General features: G+C 45.8%; 1 protein-coding gene across 1 annotated transcript; it reads right to left on the bottom strand.

Moving 5' to 3' along the window:
* Positions 1-235: 235 nt before the first annotated feature.
* On the bottom strand, positions 236-18355 carry rapgefl1 (Rap guanine nucleotide exchange factor (GEF)-like 1). The gene is given in 17 exon segments (XM_069709151.1): positions 236-5073; positions 5400-5454; positions 5560-5624; positions 6319-6406; positions 6592-6642; positions 7371-7461; positions 7554-7732; positions 8001-8123; positions 8284-8381; positions 8464-8631; positions 8836-8948; positions 9618-9715; positions 10307-10493; positions 10495-10530; positions 11197-11275; positions 16339-16607; positions 17280-18355. Coding segments are annotated over 17 exon segments (2028 nt in total). The 5' UTR covers positions 17483-18355; the 3' UTR covers positions 236-4948.
* Between the last annotated feature and the right edge of the window lie 1341 nt (positions 18356-19696).

Below are 19696 nucleotides of genomic sequence, written 5' to 3'. Positions count from 1 at the left end.
TCTTAAAAGCACTATTAAGAAAAAAAGTCATGATTTTATAAAAGAGAAATTAATTTAGGAAAATGAAGTCGTTTTTTTTTTTGGTATTTTTCTAATTTGATACAATTATTGACTTCATCCTGACACTTATCATCAAATAATTTTATCTTAAAAAAATAAAAAATAAAAAATCGAAATTTTTATTTTGTATGTCATAAAATGACTTTTCTCAAATTGTTTGAATTTTTTTTACTCCATCGTAAGTAACAATCGGCTTCATGAAATCTCTTGTGTTTGTCTGGATGGTTTTGTAATAGGACACCAACCCTCCAGGCCCCGCCCCCTGCCAGACCTCTGCTCCAATCACGTCTGTCTGACGTTCACAGAAATAATACTTTTTATCGATGTAAACAACCACTTCTGTACAAAAAAATAACGTAAACAGAAACGAACCCGAACTTCAGATAGAAAACAACAGAACCATCGAACTGAAGATTTAAACTGTACAATTCATAAAGTCATAAATTCATTATTATCTCTTTTTAAAGTTTCTCTCACAAATAAAAAACACCAAATCAAAAGTTTCTCCTTGAGTTAGCGCCTCTCTCTCTCCGCTCATACGTAAAATAGAGTCTCCGTTAGTATTTGCGTATTTACAGTGTTGCAGTATGTACACTCATTTATTTTTTTTCAGTGTTTCCATACAGGCGACTCGGCGGACGGCCTCGGCCCTCGAGGTCGCCGGCCGCTCGGCATCGTGGGATCCCGGCAGAACAACAGGCGCAAGCTGCGACCTGTTGAAGTTTCAACTTCAAGCTCCCAAAAACGTTAAGTCGAGTTCCAGAAGTTCAAACTCTTGTTTTCAGATTTTGAAGTTCGAATCAAACTACTTCTGTGAAATTCAGATTTGTATCTCGTATCTCTATCTAACCCAATTTATGTTTCAAATTCATTGTATTTTATTTTAGGTTCAAACCCACGATGTCGGACGTTCGAAATCAACAACAAATGAAGATGATTGTACATCAGCTCTTGTTTTTGTGAGCTTAACTTTGTTGTTGGGAGTTAAGAAACTTGCATTCGAAGGGTTTCAATCTCGAGTTTTGTTGCCGGAAATTCAAACTGAAGTCTTAAACTCAATCTGAAGCGTTTAAAACTTAGTTTCCACTTGAATTTGAACTCCTGACTAGATGTTGGTTCAAAGTTTTGTCAAACCGGAGACGTTCTGCAGGTTTTGTCCCGTCCAGAATCAAGAAAACTTCCGTTCACAAATTAGCTTCAAAATCTGAATCGAGAAAAATGTACCGATTAAACTCCTCGACTTTTACTTTGAAAAATGTCAGACTGCTCCTTTACACAAGATATCGTAAAATTAATTATGAAGTGGAAACTAGTTCAGAAATTATTGAATTTTTTTTTTTTTTTTAAAGCTGGTTTCATCCTGAAGTCCATAAATTACCAAAATAAGAGGGGTTGTTTAACATTATGTAAATGAAGCAGCCTTTCATAATAAAAGGTGAGGTGAGAGTTGTTGTTTGTGGACGGGACCGGCCTCCCTGACCGGATGTTCTGGTACCAGAGCCGAGCTTAGACCGTATTTTTTAAACCTTTTCAGATACTTTTTACAAACTGGCGGCGCCGAAGAGCTTCAGACTGAAAACTAAAATATGACGGAGGTCCATTCATAAAGATTATTATATTAAACATCTCAGTGCACCTCGACTCATCACACAACAGTTCAGATGTAAAATTACACAGTTCATTAGTGATCAAAATAATCTTTAACATGTTGGAGTGAAAGTCTTCACTGCAAAAAAATAAAAAAAAATTTTTTTGTCTGAGTTACTCAATTGCGGATGTACGGAAGCCCCGAGGGGTCAAAATACATTTTAAACAACAGGTTTGAATCTGTGTTTATTCAACCGGGTTTAAATCCGGTTCGTTGAGCTGCGAGTTCGATGGAGTTTTGAAGACTTTAGGAACAAAAAAAAATTGGAAAATATTTTTTCTCCAGTTTGCATTTTTGAGGATATATTTAAAATGTCAACTTTTTTCTCCAAATGCAAAACTAAACTAAAATCCTAAACTGAGAACATTTCCACCTTATTTTGGGGCAAATTTAATAAATTGGTTCCCGCAGAATATTAACCTTCGTGGTTTATTAACACGTTGGGGACAGATTTGTGTTTTCCCGTCCGGACCCGTGCGGCTCTCAGCTGATTGGACGACAAACAAAACAACTTTTTATTGTTATTTTTTTCCAGTGGACACGTCACTCACAAAGTAAAGTAAAGTTTTGGACTCCGACCTGGTGATCAAAACAACGACTGTGTGTTTCTATATTTCTAGTAAATATGACTGAAGAGTGATCAGCTGTACAAACACACAACCAACCGATCGCAACACAACGGAACTGAACTACCGAAGAAGAAAGAGTAAACAAAACCTCTCTGTGTCTCTGATTCCTGAGGTTTGGCAAAAGTGCTTCGTTGATGTGAGAAGTCGACCAACCGGCTTCCCTTCCTGTCGCTCCCGTTATTGCCTCGGACCCGCCGGCGCCCCGAGCCGGCCAATAGGAGGGCGGCTCTACGGGGGCGGTCGGGTCCTTCCTGAAAGCCGATTGGTTGTTCAGATGTGACGGCGGTCAAGAGTTTCTTGCGTCCTCGTTCACGTCTCCGGTGTGATGACGTCACCGTGAACGCAGCTGATTGGCCGATGAGGTCCATCAGCTCGTAATCACACCAGGCCGCTTCCTTAAAGGACCACACCGGTGTCGCTAGCGTGTTTACTCGTTAAAATCAACAGTTTACCTAAAAACATTGTCATATTTAAATAAGAAATAAAGAGTAAAGATCATCTCGGTCTGGAGATAAAAAAAAATAATAAACTGACGAGAACTAAATCGCTTAAATGAACTGCTTTAGTGTGAAAACACGGGCGGTCCTTAAAGCAAGCGGTGAGACGTTCGATGTCTCATCAAAAAGCAGAAAAGACTCAAACTGAGACGTCGCTCGGTAGAAAACCAGCATCTACACTACCATCCGGTGTCCTCGAATGCACCGCGACGGCCTTCCGTCACAGAGGGTCATTGAACGCATCGTCAGAGGAATCTGGTGCGCTCAGGTGCAGAATACCTCCCTGTGTGAAATATGGCAGCTGGTACGAACCACAGGTCAGAGGTCAGAAGTCAGAGGTCGGCAGAACAGCCCTCGACCCCTGATGTAAACCGAGCAGGACAGAACCGACTGGGACGTCCCGCGTGTCCACGTCTGATGGAAAAATGTCCTTTGATGGAAAAATACAGCAAATCCAGACGGGCGTAAACTCAAGAGTTTTAAAAGCAGGAAGTTGGAGTAGCTCCACCTGCAGGAGAATCAAGGAGTAACTCACCGTCCGGCCACTAGAGGGCGGCGTCACGTCGACTGTAAGTAAGAAGTGCCTTAAAGTGCAGTACCGCTGAGATCCACCGGGGGGCCGGCTGCAGGTCAGGCGATAGAGGTCATCGGGGGAGGAGTTGTTAAACGACGATGTGGATTCGTTGAAAGAAATCTGCTCCTCAACCTGATTACAAAGTTTTGGTGCCGAACTTTAAACACGTTGTTTTTCTTTCATTTGAGGTTTTTTTACGCCTCAGCGACATGCTGCCCTCTGGCGGACGGGCGGGTGTACTACAGGTCGGTCACAGCAGCAGCTCGTAATGTCGAAACCGAGTCCGGTTCTGAGCGAAGTCACGAACTCGTCCTGATGTCGGTTTACAAGTTCTTAAAATATTTGCGGCAAGTTACGTAATGGTTCACGGTTTTTTTTTTTTGGCTCATTTCCTCCCAGCTACAAAATTTTCAATGTTTTTTTTTTTTGTAGCCCAGTTTAGCAGCTCGCTGGTTTGTTTTTTTGGACTTTGCGAACAGCTGCTGCGGCCCGATCCAGCAGAACCAAACCGCTGCTGCTCGTCGTTGAAAGCAACCAAATATTCGCAAGTCCGGTTTTTAAACGTTGGAACATTCCGTCGCCGGCACGTCGTCGCTGTGAACGAAGGTTTCCGAGGTTTCGGAGAACCGCCGTCAGAAACGGAACAGAATTGCATATCGTAATTATCGTGAGACGTCTCGGTCCGAAGTGTCCGTCGGCAGGTGTCAAAGATTGTCTGGAGTCTGATTGGTCGGTCGCCGCGGGAGGGCGGGGAAAAGAGGAAGTGCAGGAAGTGAGAAAACAGACGTCACTCCGTTTGAGTCGCCGTCGGCTCCGAACAGGCGGCCGAGAACCGCCGGATGTTTTCATCGTTAACGTCGGGAGTGAAACTTTTTTTTATTTTCCGTTCACTAAATGAGAACTTTCTGAATACGAAGTCGTTTATTTCCACGTTTCCTCCCAGATTCGTCACGTCAGCGTTCAGCGTTAAGGTCTGTAGACGAAGTGTTCGTCCTGCGATCCCGACGGACAAGTGATGTTTTCATGTTTACGTATTTTCTGTTTTTTTAAAAGTAAAATCTTAAAAATGTTTGTTGTTTTTGTTGTTTCGTGGACGATTTAATTTCATTCATGATGAATTGTTTGATCAGAATTTTCCTGTGAAGCACTTCGTCACTTGGTTTCTAAAAAAAAAAATTAAAAAAAAAAGTTTGTAGAAACGATCTCGGCTGTGTTGGGAAGCTCTGGCCCGGTGGCGCTCAGTCTCCGTCCATCAGGTTCTGACCCGTCTTGTTTTTGTTTTTATTAAGATAAAATCCTGACCTTGAACGCGACGTTTAAACAGTGAGGAACGTTCCGGCAGAGATTCCTGGCGGTACCGGCTACCTGCAGGTCAACCCACCAACAGACTCTCTGGGTTCTAAAGGTTCTGGTCCGGTCCGATGAAGACCTCCGTCTCGGTCAGCTGAAAAACTGAAAGTTAATTTTTCTCTTCTTATGTTGTTCGGTGCAGACGAGGAGACTCCTCCTCCTCCTCCTCCTCTTCCTCCTCCTCCTCCCTCTATGTGTCTTTGGGCTCCAGTTTACAGGACATGTCAAACAGCAGGTTCTGGTTGTCGATCACCTGTAACTGTCGGACGTACGCCTTCGTCTGCAGGTGGGAAGGGGACGTCTCCGTATCCATGGCTACCAGGAAAATAAATAAATAAAAAACATCAGTTGTCAGTTGGAGCACGAAGAGCTGCACAGTCGCCACCAGATGGAGACAAATTCAACATAAAAATAATAACAATAACAACAATTATAATAATAATAATAATAATAACAACTTTCCAACCAAACACAAACCTGCAGGAAAAATCAACAACTGCTTGTTTTGGTGGTTTTTATTGACTGATTGTGTTTCAGTGTGTGTGTGTGTGTGTGTGTGTGTGTGTGTGTGTGTGTGTGTGTGTGTGTGTGTGTGTGTGTGTGTGTGTGTGTGTGTGTGTGTGTGTGTGTGTGTGTGTTACCTAGCTGACTGCTCCGGTACCGTCTGATGTTTCTGACCATGTCGGCCACTTTATGCTGCAGGAGAACGGAGACGGTTAGAGGACGCCACAGGACACAAGGACAGACGTCTTTAAACAGAACCAGAACCTTCCAGAGGTCCAGAAATAACCGGACACTCACCATCTTCTCAAAGTTGACTAGTTCACCGTGAAATGTTTTACAGCTCTCATGAAGGAACGTCAAGTCTGGAAGAACACGAGACACGTCGGATCAGAACAGAACCACAGAGGAACTAAAGAGAACCACACTTCATCTGAACTGTGTTTAAAGGCACCTTCAGCTTAACCTGCTGAACAGTAAACAATCAATAATAAACAATATAACAACAAACAGAACTCAGAATAATAATAAATAAATAAATAATTCTGATCAAATAAAGAAAACATAAATTAAACTGAAGTCACGAAGTCTTGTTTCACCGTCGTTCAGTAAACGACTCGCTGGCGCCACCTGGAGGCGTTTCAACAGACGTTTAATTAAAATGTGTTTTAACCGTTTTAACCTGCACGTCTGTTCCCACCACAGCGGGGCAACAAAAGGGACTCGACACACACCAGCTGTAATCCATTTCTCTTCCATCCATCCTCCACTCTTTGGTTACCATGGAGACAGAGAGCTTGAGGCTGTACGTATGTGTGTCAGGGTTAAAAACAGTAGCAGCTGATTAGCCGGAGGTGCTATTTAGCGAGGTGGAGCTAACGCGTCCACAGCTGGAGGCCGACAGTCTACGAGGACAAACGACAGGAGACCGACCTGGAAATGAACCAGGGTCTGATCGGGGTCAGGAGCGTCTCCATGACGACGAGGCTGCGGTTGGCTATTCAAACAAACTCGACCTCGACAGGTTGGCATTCAGCCGGTGTTGGCATCGAGTCTGACCTTTGAGCAGCAGCGGTGTGAAGGGGATCAGTGGTGGTCTGAGGCTGGTGATCAGGTCCCTGTAAGACTTATGGTTCCTGGAGGGGTCCTAGGAAAGGAGAGGAGAAAGAGGAGAGGAGAGGAGAGGAGAGGAGAGGAGAGGAGAGGAGAGGAGAGGAGAGGAGAGGAGAGGAGAGGAGAGGAGAGGAGAGGAGAGGAGGAGAAAGAGGAGAGGATCAGAGCTTCATCATTAAAAACAGTTCAAATCAATATGAAATGAGGTGTTTTACCCACCGCGATGCCCTCAAACTGCTGGAACTGCTTCCTGAACTTCCCGGGGAGACCCTGAACACAACGCATAGAACCGGTCAGACCAGTCGATCACGTCGACATCACGTCTGTCAGTAACTATGCATGCGATTGTTTCAGCGCACCTGTTACCTGTGCACGGTTCAGTTGTTGCCGTTTCCACGGTAACGGGTTTACATCCAGTAATCGGTCACATATATTTCAGTATGAACAATGTAATCCTGCTGAAACAGCAGAGGGCTTTTAATTTGAAACATACAGGAAGTGTTGAGTTTGTTTTAACGGGGCAAACAGGAGCGGATCAAAAAATAATTTAATAATTTAATTAAATAATTTAATTTTATAATTTTAAAAAAAATAATAAAAGTGGACCAATCAGACAACAGTAACGTTACGGTATCATCGTCAGCGCTGGTTTTAGTTAGCATTAGTCAAGCTAACCCAGCAGCTAGCACGAGGTGGCCGCTTTTATCGTTGTTTGACTTTGTTGTCGTAAACTTTTAGTTCCTGTTTTAGATGCTGAAACGATGTTCTGCTCCTTTTTTTTTTTTTTTTTAACTGAATAACGTACAGACGAGAGACAAAACGACGGATGACATAAACCAGTTCCTCGGAGAACCCGAACAAACCCACAGAAAAATCACTTTTATTTTGAAATTTATCCGCACACGTGTGCAAATAAAGAAAGACATTTTGAATGTTACGTTACAGATTGTCCTACAGCGCCACCTTCAGGACAGACGTGTGTGTGTGTGTTGTTATACCTCCCAGGTGAGTCGCAGCCGGCTGATGGCGGGATTATCCAGACCGAGAACCACGGCGAGGAACGACAGCAGGTCCTGCTGCTGCTTACAGCTGCAATAAAGGACGGGGAGGACGGGTCACGTGACGTGTAACATGACCTGTCACATGACATGCAACATGACGTGTAACATGTCGTGACTCACAGCGCTGCGATCTTGATGAACTTGCGCAGCAGCTGGATCCTCTTGGGCAGCGATTGACACTGCAGGGTTTCCGTGGCGACCCAGCTCTGCACCTCGCTGCAGCGCTGCAGTACCAGCTCCAGGTTGAGGGGGCGCCAGCGCGACTGCTCGCCGTGAAACACGTAACACACAAACTCCACCTGCAGGAGACACCAACGAAGAAGAAAGAGACCACCGTCCCACCGTCAGAGACACTTCCTGTTTGGATGTTTCACATTAAAGTTTATTTCAGGAAGCTTAAAAGTTAAATGTTTTATTTTATTGGCTTATATTAGTGGCTGACAGCTGGTTGCTTGTGATGCTGTAAGGTGTTAGCAGTGAACCGTGTAAGAGGTCAGTGAAGGTGTGGGTGGAGTCAGTGGGTGGAGTCAGTGGGCGGAGTCAGTGAGCGTGGTCCGTGTGTCCGACCTCGTGCACGCAGCTGAAGAGCTCCCAGTCGAACGCCACCAGCTGATTGGCCACTTCCTCCGCCGACATGTCGTGGAGCTTGCTGTCGCCCGGCGTCCAGTGGATCTCCTCAGGAAGAGGAAGCTGGGGGCGCAGGAAGTGACATCATCAGAACAGGAAGCGCACACTTGCAGCAGACATCACTTTGTTTAAACCCGTTTTATTCAGTTTCTGTTTGTTGTTTCTATAGAAATGTTCCTGGAGAGGGCGGAGCCACACATCAACCAATCACAGAGGAGCTCACCAGGGAGTCGAGCTCCGAGGGCTCGCAGGTGAACAGGTGCGTGTTGACGCCCAGCGTGGTGAACACGGCCTCGTCACTGGGCCGGAACACGGCTTTCTCTGAACACACATCACGGGACACGTTAAACACGCTGCGTGGGACACGTGAGCGTCATGCTAAGGCTCTGCTGTGCTCGCTGACCTCCGGCCGACGTCACGGCGACCAGCAGGAGGTTCCCGGGAAGAACCGGCTGGTCCTCGCTGTACTGGAGCTTCTCCCGGACAAGAGCCAGAATCTCTCCGACCCGGCAGGACAGGCGGCTCCGGATGGTGACGTAGGAGTGGTCGGGGGTGTAGACCCTGCAGAAGACTGGACACACGCACGCACACACACACACACACACACACACACACACACACACACACACACACACACACACACACAGTGTCAGACGGAGTCACCGCCTTCATATCTCTGACCCTACACATATGTGTGTGTGTGTGTGTGTGTGTGTGTGTGTGTGTGCGTGTGCGTGCGTGTGTGTGCGTGCGTGCGTGTGTGCGTTTGTCGTACTCTCGTCGGAGCCCCTGAACGCCTCTCTGGGCTGCAAACAGGCGTCGATTCGTCTGAAGTGTCTGAACAGAGGACGAACCTGCTTCTTCCTGCTCTCCTTCTCCTCCTCAGACCTACACACACACACACACACACACACACACACACACACACACACACACACACACACACACACACACACACACACACACACACACACACACACGTGTGTGATAAATCAACACATGAATGAATAAAAACAGAATCAATATTTAGAACAAACTTCATGGTAAAAAAAAAAATTCAAATGTAAAATACCATAAATGTGATGATGATAAATGTAGTTTGATAAATACGTCAAACTAAATAAATTATGTACATATTAGACATACATGATTAATTACTTACATACTATAAATAATACATGGAGGTATAAAAGTATAATAAATACAAGACTAAAGTGCAATAATAAATAATACATGGGATATAAATGTTAAATATTATTTCATATAATACATGTTTGTGTATTTTATGATTGACTCTTTCATGTGACGGATAAATATATAAATACACTGGATCACCGTGGCAACGACTTCCTTCTTCTTCCTCTCTGACGTTCAAATGAATCAGATCATCGTTCAGAAAATAAAAGAGGTGACGTCTTGCTCTCGTTATATATGAGGATGTGTTGCCAGACAACGGACCCGGATGTGTGTGTGTGTGTGTGTGTGTGTGTGTGTGTGTGTGTGTGTGTGTGTGTGTGTGTGTGTGTGTGTGTGTGTGTGTGTGTGTGTGTGTCCTACGGGCAGTGTAAGATCTCGGTCCATCTCTGCAGCTTCAGGACGTCCTCCACCAGCTCCGGATGCTGACTGAGCTCCTGGACGGCGCACAGGTAGAGCTCCTGCAGACATACGCTGATGTTACGTACGACGAACATTTTAAATCTTCATAAAAGTATGAAAATATTTTTGAAGTTGTCATATTTGTAAAAATAAATAAATAACTGAATGCTAACACCCCGCTGCGGTAGCTCGTGACAGCAAGCCTGTGAGTTAGCTTCCTCAGCTAATGCTAATGTACCGTTTAAATGTCTTCGTGTTTCCTGTGTGTACACAAACACACATTTATGTTGTGTGTGTTGTGTGTTGTGTAATATGTTATGTGTGTTGTGTTGTATGTTGTGTGTGTTGTATGTTGTGTTGTGTGTGTTGTATGTTGTGTTGTGTGTGTTGTGTGTAATGTTGTATGTTGTGTTGTGTGTGTTGTATGTGTTGTGTGTAATGTTGTATGTTGTGTTGTGTGTGTTGTATGTTGTGTTGTGTGTGTTGTGTTATGTGTAATGTTGTATGTTGTATGTGTTGTATGTTATGTGTAATGTTGTATGTTGTGTGTTGTATGTTGTATGTTATGTGTAATGTTGTATGTTGTGTTGTGTGTGTTGTATGTTGTGTTGTATGTGTTGTATGTTATGTGTAATGTTGTATGTTGTAACCTTGGGGAAGGTGTTGCTGCGCTCCCCCTCCTCCTGCAGCAGCTCTCTGTACGTGTCCAGGTATCGAAACGCAACGTTCAGCACCGCCTGCTTCCTCTCTGCTGCGTCCAGCGCCGATTCACCCGCCATCTCTCCTCTTCCTCCTCCTCCTCCTCCTTCTTCTTCCTCCTCCTCTTCCTCCCACCTCCCCCACCCTCCCTCCTGCATCTTCCTCCACAGAGAATCTGGAGGAGTCGAGTTAAGGAGGAAACACGTCTGCGCAAACTGTGACCACGTTTACATCCATGTTACTAAAGATGCTCTATGTCATGATAAACAAACAAACAAAACAAACAAACAAACAGGCAGGCAGGCATGACTTCGTGAGGAAATATTCATTAGTTTGAGCCTCAGAGAGCTGCAGCTCATGATGACCCACATATCACTGCGTGCACACACACAGTTTTTTTTCTCTTCCTTCTTCTCCGATTGGCCGATGGTTTTTCTGTTTTTGTTTGCCTGTCCTCTCTTTGAAAGTCATCTTCTCAGACTTAGAACTGCAGTTCCCATAATGCTCTGGGAACACAGGAAGTGTCACGATCAGAGCTGAAAATAATCAACGAATTTCTTCCCTTTGACAGCAGCAGAACTGTGACAGCAGCTCCTGTCTGCAGTGCATCATGGGAGTTCAGACAACCCTCACGATCACTGAGGCTGAGGGAAACATTAAATCAGACAGATTCTCAGGCAGCTTCTGAATTGAGTCACAAAGGACAGAGACAGAGGGACAGACAGACGGACAGAATAAACTCCCCGCAGATTAAAACAAACCTGCAGCTCACAGCGTGACTCTGACCTCAGAGCAGCGCGACACGTGAACATACGTGTAACCGTGTAGAGGTGGAGGATACTGCTGCAGCAGGACCTGCTGGAGCCTGTCGGCCGCCAGGAAGATGGGATGAGTCAGCATGAAGTCATCCAGCAGTGTTTCTGCAGACACACAGACACAGAGATTAGACGTACGGACTGGACCTGAACGCACCATCAGGTCTAAACAAACTGGACCTGAACGCACCATCAGCTCTAAACAGACTGGACCTGAACGCACCATCAGCTCTAAACAGACTGGACCTGAACGCACCTTCAGCTCTAAACAGACTGGACCTGAACGCACCATCAGCTCTAAACAGACTGGACCTGAATGCACCATCAGCTCTCAGACTGAACCTAATCCAAAACTAAACATGAACCTAATCTAAAGATAAGCATGAACCTAAACATGAACCTAATCTAAACCTAAACATTAATCTAACTTTAACCTGAACTATAAACCTTCAGCCTCAAACAGATCTTTGAAGGGATGACGTCCTCACTGATGGTGAAAAACTCAGTGGTCCTCAGAAACAAGCGCCCCACACACACACACACACACACACACACACACACACACACACACACACACACACACACACACACACACACACACACACATACAGCCTGTCCTTGTTGCAGATGTGAGAAATAATATTTTTGTTCTTCATCTGCTGTGATGATGATGATGATGATGATGATGAAGCAGCTGAAACAGACACAGCAGAGGAGCGATGAAGAGCAGATGCTGCAGTTAAACACTGTAATTTAAGATGCTGAAACAGCACGACTCTGAACCTGTGGTCACACACACACACACACACACACACACACACACACACACACACACACACACACACACACACACACACACACACACACACACAGCTACTCCTTATGTGTGAGAGTGAGAGAGATGCATGCTGCAGTGGGCGTGTCCTGTCGGGTCCGCCTCTCTGCAGGCGGTTACCATAGAGACGCCACGTTGCCGACAGAGAGAGGATGAGGAGGGAAACATGAGAAAAGAGGAAGAAGGAGGAAACAGGAATCAATGTATGTCTGTGTGTGTGACTGTGTGAGTGTAGTATGACTGATAACACTCCCTCAGTATTGATCAGTGATTAGTTTCTGCATTTTATTGGATCTGCTGTGTTTTATTGTGGCGGTTGGGAAGTACTCACATCCTGTACTGCAGTAAAAGTACTTCAACCACAAAGTACAAATACTCAGATCCACGTTGAAGTACTGTAGTAAAAGTACTTCAACCACAGAGTACAAATACTCAGATCCATGTTAAAGTACTGCAGAAAGAATGAGTGAATATGAACTACTGACAGTTAAAGTACTGAAATGTTTCTTCTGAAAGTTTATTAATAAATTATCTGCACGTTCTAATTCTGCACGTTCTATTCCGTACGTTCTGTTCTGTACATTCGTTCTATTCTGTACGTTCGTTCTATTCTGTACGTTCTGTTCTATTACGTTCGTTCTATTCTGTAGTTCATTCTATTATGTTCGTTCTATTCCGTACGTTCTGTTCTGTACGTTCGTTCTATTCTGTACGTTCGTTCTATTATGTTCGTTCTATTCTGTACGTTCGTTCTATTCTGTACGTTTTATTCCGTACGTTGTTCTGTACATTCGTTCTATTCTGTACGTTTTATTCTATTATGTTCGTTCTATTCTGTTCGTTCTATTCTGTATGTTTGTTCTATTCTTTATGTTCGTTCTATTCTGTACGTTCTATTTTGTATGTTCGTTCTATTCTGTTCGTTCTATTCTGTATGTTCGTTCTATTCTGCACGTTCTATTCTGTATGTTTGTTCTATTCTGTATGTTTGTTCTATTCTGTACGTTTGTTCTATTCTGCACGTTCTATTCTGTATGTTTGTTCTATTCTGTACGTTCTATTCTGCACGTTGTATTCTGTATGTTTGTTCTATTCTGCACGTTGTATTCTGTATGTTTGTTCTATTCTGCACGTTGTATTCTGTATGTTTGTTCTATTCTGCACGTTCTATTCTGTACTTTCTATTCTGTATGTTTGTTCTATTCTGCACGTTTGTTCTATTCTGCACGTTCTATTCTGTACTTTCTATTCTGTACGTCTGTTCTATTCTGTACGTTCTATTCTGCACGTTGTATTCTGTATGTTTGTTCTATTCTGCACGTTTGTTCTATTCTGTACGTTGTATTCTGTATGTTTGTTCTATTCTGCACGTTCTATTCTGTACTTTCTATTCTGTATGTTTGTTCTATTCTGCACGTTCTATTCTGTATGTTTGTTCTATTCTGCACGTTGTATTCTGTATGTTTGTTCTATTCTGTACGTTTGTTCTATCCTGTACGTTCTATTCTGTATGTTTGTTCTATTCTGTACGTTTGTTCTATTCTGTACGTTTGTTCTATTCTGTACGTTCTATTCTATTCTGTATGTTTGTTCTATTCTGCACGTTTGTTCTATTCTGCACGTTCTATTCTGCACGTTTGTTCTATTCTGCACGTTCTATTCTGTACTTTCTATTCTGTACGTCCGTTCTATTCTGTACGTTCTATTCTGCACGTTCTATTCTGTATGTTTGTTCTATTCTGCACGTTTGTTCTGTTCTGTTCTATTCTGTACTTCCTATTCGGTACGTCCTGTTCCATATGTCCCAGGTTCTGGTCCGGTGGACTGAATCAGGCTCCGTTCGGTTCTGTGCAGAGAACTCTGAGGTTTCCTCGGTCTAAAGCCTCTAATTTGAGCCTCTTTGTGTTCCTGCTCTTCTCGCTCTGCCTCCCACTCTCCTCCACATGTCTCGCCGAGAGCTGGTTGCTATGTGAACAGGTGCTAAAGAGCCTCTTATGTACCACACACGCACACGCACACACACACGCACACACACACACACACACGCACACAGGAAGCTTGCAGCTCGGAGAGGTCGAAGAAGAGGAGGATGAGAAGGAGGGAGGTAGAGGGAAAAGCCTCCAGAGGGAGGTAGAGGGAACAGCCTCCAGAGGGAGTTGAAGGAGTGGGCAGCGACTCACTTTGTTTCTGAGGAGAAAAGAAAATCCTCCCACAGACTGACTTCTTCTGCATGTTTTAGTTTGTAGAGTCGATACAGACCAGCTAACATGATCATATTTGGGCTACCGTAGCAGCAACCAATGTCCTCACTGTCCATCAATGTCCTCACTGTCCATCAATGTCCTCACGAAGACAGACAAACTAACATGACCTGGGTGTGAAATGAAGAGCTCATTCAGTAGAAATGTTGTTTTCATTCAGAGGAACACGCCTCACCTGAGCACCTGCTGCAACATGCCTGCCGTGCACGAGTGTGTGTGTGTGTGTGTGTGTGTGTGTGTGTGTGTGTGTGTGTGTGTGTGTGTGTGTGTGTGTGTGTGTGTGTGTGTGTTGTGTTATGTAAGACGTTTTGCCAGGTCTCTTCTTCCTTTATGAAACTGTCAGTAAACTTATCGTCTCTCTGTTTAACCGGCCAGGCAGCTGTTCACATACACGCACATGCACAAGTGATGATATTATGGGGTGGGAGACAGTATTGTATTTTTTTTTGTATTTTTAACAGTTTTTAGTGTATTTTTAATTGTTTTTAGTGTAATCTTAACTGTTTTTGGTGTATTTTTTTTAACTGTTTTTAGTGTCATCTCAACTGTTTTTAGTGTATTTTTAATTGTTTTTAGTGTATTTTTAATTGTTTTTAGTGTATTTTTAATTGTTTTTAGTGTAATCTTAACTGTTTTTAGTGTATTTTTAACTGTTTTTAGTGTATTTTTTTACCTATTTTTAGTAACTTTTTACTGTTTTTTCAGTGTTTGTATTCCAGGTGTCGTTATTAAAATATGTCATACGTGTCCTCAGTCTCACCTTGTTTTTGGTCACGTTTTAAAGTCTCAAACCGTCCCAGGTAACAAAAGCGTTTCCATGAAGGCCAATCACAGCGTGTGATGCCGTGAATGCAGGGCGGGAACATGGCGCACACGCACACACATACCAGTCAGTCATCAGGGTGTGTGTGAACCCCAGAACAGGATTATCTGGATCTACTTCACTCAGTCGGCACGAAATCAAACGTACCCACGCACACACACACTGTGATGATCAAAAAAAAAAAAAAAAAAAACGTCCAGATCAGAACCTCCGGTTGGACCGGGTTCTCCTGGGGTTCTGGGCTCATTCTGTCCCTGTAAACCAGAGTGGATGAAAGATGCAGCGGTTCTAGAAACCAGGTCCAACACCAGTCCTGAATAAAGTTCAGATCTAGTCCTGAAACCAGGCCAGAACCAGGCCGGAATACGGTCTAAAATCAGACCCAAAAATTGGTCCTCAACAAAGTCTGAAACCAGCTTTGAAACAAGAACTAAACAGGACAAGTTTCAGAACCTCCTTCACCTCAGGAAGTCCGTCCAACCTGAAGAACCGATCCATCGTGTTCCTGCAGAACCAGAAACTCAGACTGGGAGGTTCTGGTTCTCACCCGAGAACCCCATCCTGAACATGGTCTCAGCGGTCCTCAGGTAAGGTCTCCAGAGGAGAAACTGGACCCTGTCCGACTGACCTTTAATCATTTATAACAAGCGTAAAACAACTGAAACCTGCTGATCATTTATTATTTTTATGATTATTGATGTTTATTAACGACATGTTTACATTCAATAATCAAGAAGTCGTCCAGTAAAAACTACAGGAAGACAATAACACACACACACACACACACACACACACACACACACACACACAGCACACGGCATGCAGCGAACATTCCTGCAGGACTTCAGTAATAAGCTGCTTTCTGAAAGAGGACGGCAGAGATTATATAACACACACACACACACACACACACACACACACACACACACACACACACACACACACACACACACACACACAGCTGAGGCTGCAGTCTGGGTGATATGATGTGTAAAATGAAAATCCTCCAACAGGAAACACAACATGAACTCTCTTTGCTCCGAACCAGAACCTGGATCAGAACCAGGACCAGAACCTGAACCAGGACCGGAAGAAGAACCAGTACCAGGACCAGGAAGACGATCTGAACCAGAATCAGGACCACAATCTGAACCAGAACCTGAATGTAAATCTGGATCTGCACCAGAACCAGGATCTGACGTTTGCTGTTCGTCCACTTCCTGTCTGACCTTCAGAATAAGAGCGTCACCTGTGTTGATTCCGGGACGTTTTCCCGCCACGCTGTCGAGCACGGCGAGCGTCAGGTTGTCAGGCGTGTCGGGGTGAAGCGGCGTCCCTCCTCCGCCGCCGCCGCCGCTCTCCGTGACGAGGCTCGCCTCGGAGCTCTGCTCGTCGCTCGACAGGGACGGACTGCGCACGTCTCCTCCTCCGGAACCGGAGCCGTTAGCGCTGCTGGGCACCGAGACGGTACCGGTCCCCGTGGCCGAGGGCCAGGAGGGAGGGTCCTCGCTGTCGGGGCTGCAGGGTTCAAAGGTCAAAGATCAGAGTCAAAGCATACTTTCTGGTTTTATTTATTGAATAAAAACTGATCTGTTTCGCTGCGACGGAATAATACAAAATTATTTTTTATCAACGTCACGTTTAATTTGATGAAGTCAGAAAAAAACAGTCACAACAAACAACTAAATATTTTACAATAAAGCATCAGTACGGTTACTGAGCAGCATGTGGGCGGGGCCATCGGATTGCGTCTGGCCACGCCCCCTTCCGAGAGTCTAAGCTTGTATTGATATTTGTAAAAAAAAAACTAAAAAAAAAAACTTTCTATTTTCGCATTGAAGTGTTTAAATCGGGAAGTGAAACGTCATCTCCGAGTTTCTGTCGTTTCTGTAAACGGTTAGCCTCCGTGGCCTTTAGGCTCCTTCGGTGTCGCTGTTGCCTAGCAACTGTTACGTTAACGCCGAGCGAACCCAAGCGCGCGACTTCCCGTCGGGACCACGAGCTCGTCAGCGCCACCTGGAGGCAGAATCTATTTCAGACGCACGAACAAACGGAGAAACTGAACTCTTTTGATTAATAATTAAAAGTTATGAAGATCCGCCGTCTGCCGCTCAGATCAGTTACACTCCTTAAATTTGAGGATAAATTCATGGACCTCTGTGGGGCTCTGCTCAGGTGCACGCGCCTCACCTGAACACCTCCCGGGCCTGGCCGCTCTCCGGCGACGTCTCCCGGAAGAACGGAACGACCCGGGACAGGCTGGCCCTCCGACGGGACGCCCCGGTCCCCCCGCTGGCCTTGTCCGCCACCCCGCCGACGAAGCCCCCGGCCCGGGTCAGCGCCGTGGTCTGCTTCTTCAGGAACTTCTCCAGCGGCTTCATCCCCGCCGGCATGGTGGGACGGTGGGGGGGCGGGTGGAGGCGGTGTGTGACGGGATACCGAGGTGGTGGTGGGGGGGGGGGGCGGCTGGGCACTACATCCTCCGGCCCCTGCAGGTCGGGGCGGGCAGGTGTGCGCAGGTGTGAGCGGACCTCCGAGGCTCTGCGGGCTGCAGTGACCGCCGGCGGGTCTACCCCATTGGAGGAGGTGGAGGGGGTTGTGGAGGAGAAGGAGGAGGAGGAGGAGGAGGGGGGCGGCTGTCCTCTCTCCGGTCTCACCGCACCGCGACAGCGAAACCCTCCAGAAACCCGCTCCGTGAGGCGGCCGCTCCTCCCCCCGCCGCGTCGACACCGAGCTGCAGTGCTCCGTGGGTGGACCAGACAGCCTCGACGAAGCCCGGTCAGAAGCTCTCCTCCCCCCCCGGTGCTGCGGCTCCCGTGTGTCGGCTGCTCCTCCGGGGAGTCTCCGGCGCTCGACGGTTCCTCACAACACCTGGAGCCGAGAGTCGCGCGGCCCCGGTGCGTTCGCGTGCCGTCGGTTATCCGAGCGGCGGCGGTGGTTTCTGGTTTCAGGTGAGATACTGCAGAGGCTCCGGTTCGTCGCCTCCCGTTCCCGTTCCCGTTCCCGCCGCCGCACCACCAACGCTGCTCTCTGAATTAGCGGGATGAGAAGTGAGTGAACACCGACGCTCCCCCCCTCCCGTCCCGGCCACGATCTGCTGCAGTTGCGCGCTCCCGACGCACGGACGGGACGGGCGCGCGCAGGCACATTTCCTTCCAGTGGTGTAAAATTGATAGAGATGGAAATAACCCTGGCGACAGGGCGGGAACCGGAGACCGGAAGTCGGGTTCAGTTGAATCACCGCGAGATTTCAACCAATAAGCACCAGTACATAGATAAAAACACACAAACAGAACCAACAACAACAACAACACACCTCCTCCTCCTCCTCTTCAGTCAAGACTCATACATGTAGTGAAGACAGAACACAGAGCCGTTTCCATGACAACAGATGATGCCTCACACACATCCTTGCGCAACAGTCAGGGTGTGACCTTTGACCTTTTGTTTCTGATCAGTTCATCATTAGAACCGAGTCCTGTGATTGACAGCTGAGGGACAGGAAGTGAAAAGAAGCACCGCCTCCCGCACTTGAGAGAAAAAAGAGGAAAAAGGAGAGGAGCAAGCCGCTCTGATTGGCCGAGGGGCCGTGACATCACAGATAACGAGACAATTAGGAGGCAGGATGCTCTTCTCCATTTCACTTCCTGTTCTGGAAGTTGTTACATCATCGTCATCACCGACATTCAGCTGTCAATCACTGAATGAGCCCGTTGTCGTGACAACGTACATTTTCCCTCCGAAACGCTTCATCAGAATCAACGAAGTTAATGGGTTTGAATCAGACTGTGTGTGTTTGTGTGTTTGTGTGTGTGTTACCTGACAGAATAGTGGGTCTGCTGTTGTAACAGCTGCTGCTGAATATTCATGAGAACCATCTGCAACCTGATTGGCTGAAGCTACTTGTCAATCACACCGTTTACATAATAGCTGCCCGCCCACCTGCAGTCATAAATATTCATGTTAACGGACAGACGGCAGGTGTGTGTGTGTGTGTGTGTGTGTGTGTGTGTGAGAATAACAGAGTTCAGTGTTTGTCAGACTTTTGTCCAATAACTTTTTTTATTGATCTTCTGAGTCAACGACCTCCACAAACAAACAAACAGCATCATCATCATCATCATAACACAAACAAACAAACAAAGAGGCGTCGCAGTGAAGTCGTGTCAGACAGGTCAGGAGGCGAAAGAGGAAGACGAGCGAGCGACGACTCTTCATCATCGTTAACGTAACAAACTAGAATTATCATCATTCTGAGGCCGCATCCCCCTTCCTCTTCATCATCATCCCCCTTCCTCTTCATCATCATCATCCTCCCCTTCCCCATCATCAAGGTGAGTCCAACGGAAACTCAGCAGGACCTCCGACCTCGTGAAGAAGAGGGATGAAGATGATATTCAGGGACTCTGAATATAAACTCGTTTTCAGTAAATAATATTATTTGATATTCTCTTCTGTCTTTAACTTCTTTCCCACCATTTGAACAGCTGTTCTCATATTTGTGATGTCAGACACCCACCCCCCCTTTCACCCACCGCTTCACCTACTCTTCTCCTGCCGATGATGATGAGGAGCAGACCTCCGTCCCTGGAAGATGCCGAGTCATC

This window comes from Brachyistius frenatus, unplaced genomic scaffold, assembly GCF_029030835.1.
Source record: "Brachyistius frenatus isolate BFR_SWC_R1_liver_20210118 unplaced genomic scaffold, ASM2903083v1 Contig_80, whole genome shotgun sequence".
NCBI classification, from domain to species: Eukaryota; Metazoa; Chordata; class Actinopteri; family Embiotocidae; genus Brachyistius; species Brachyistius frenatus.
The sequence above is the reverse complement of the archived record's forward strand: the minus strand, read 5'-3'. Positions and strand labels throughout refer to the sequence as shown.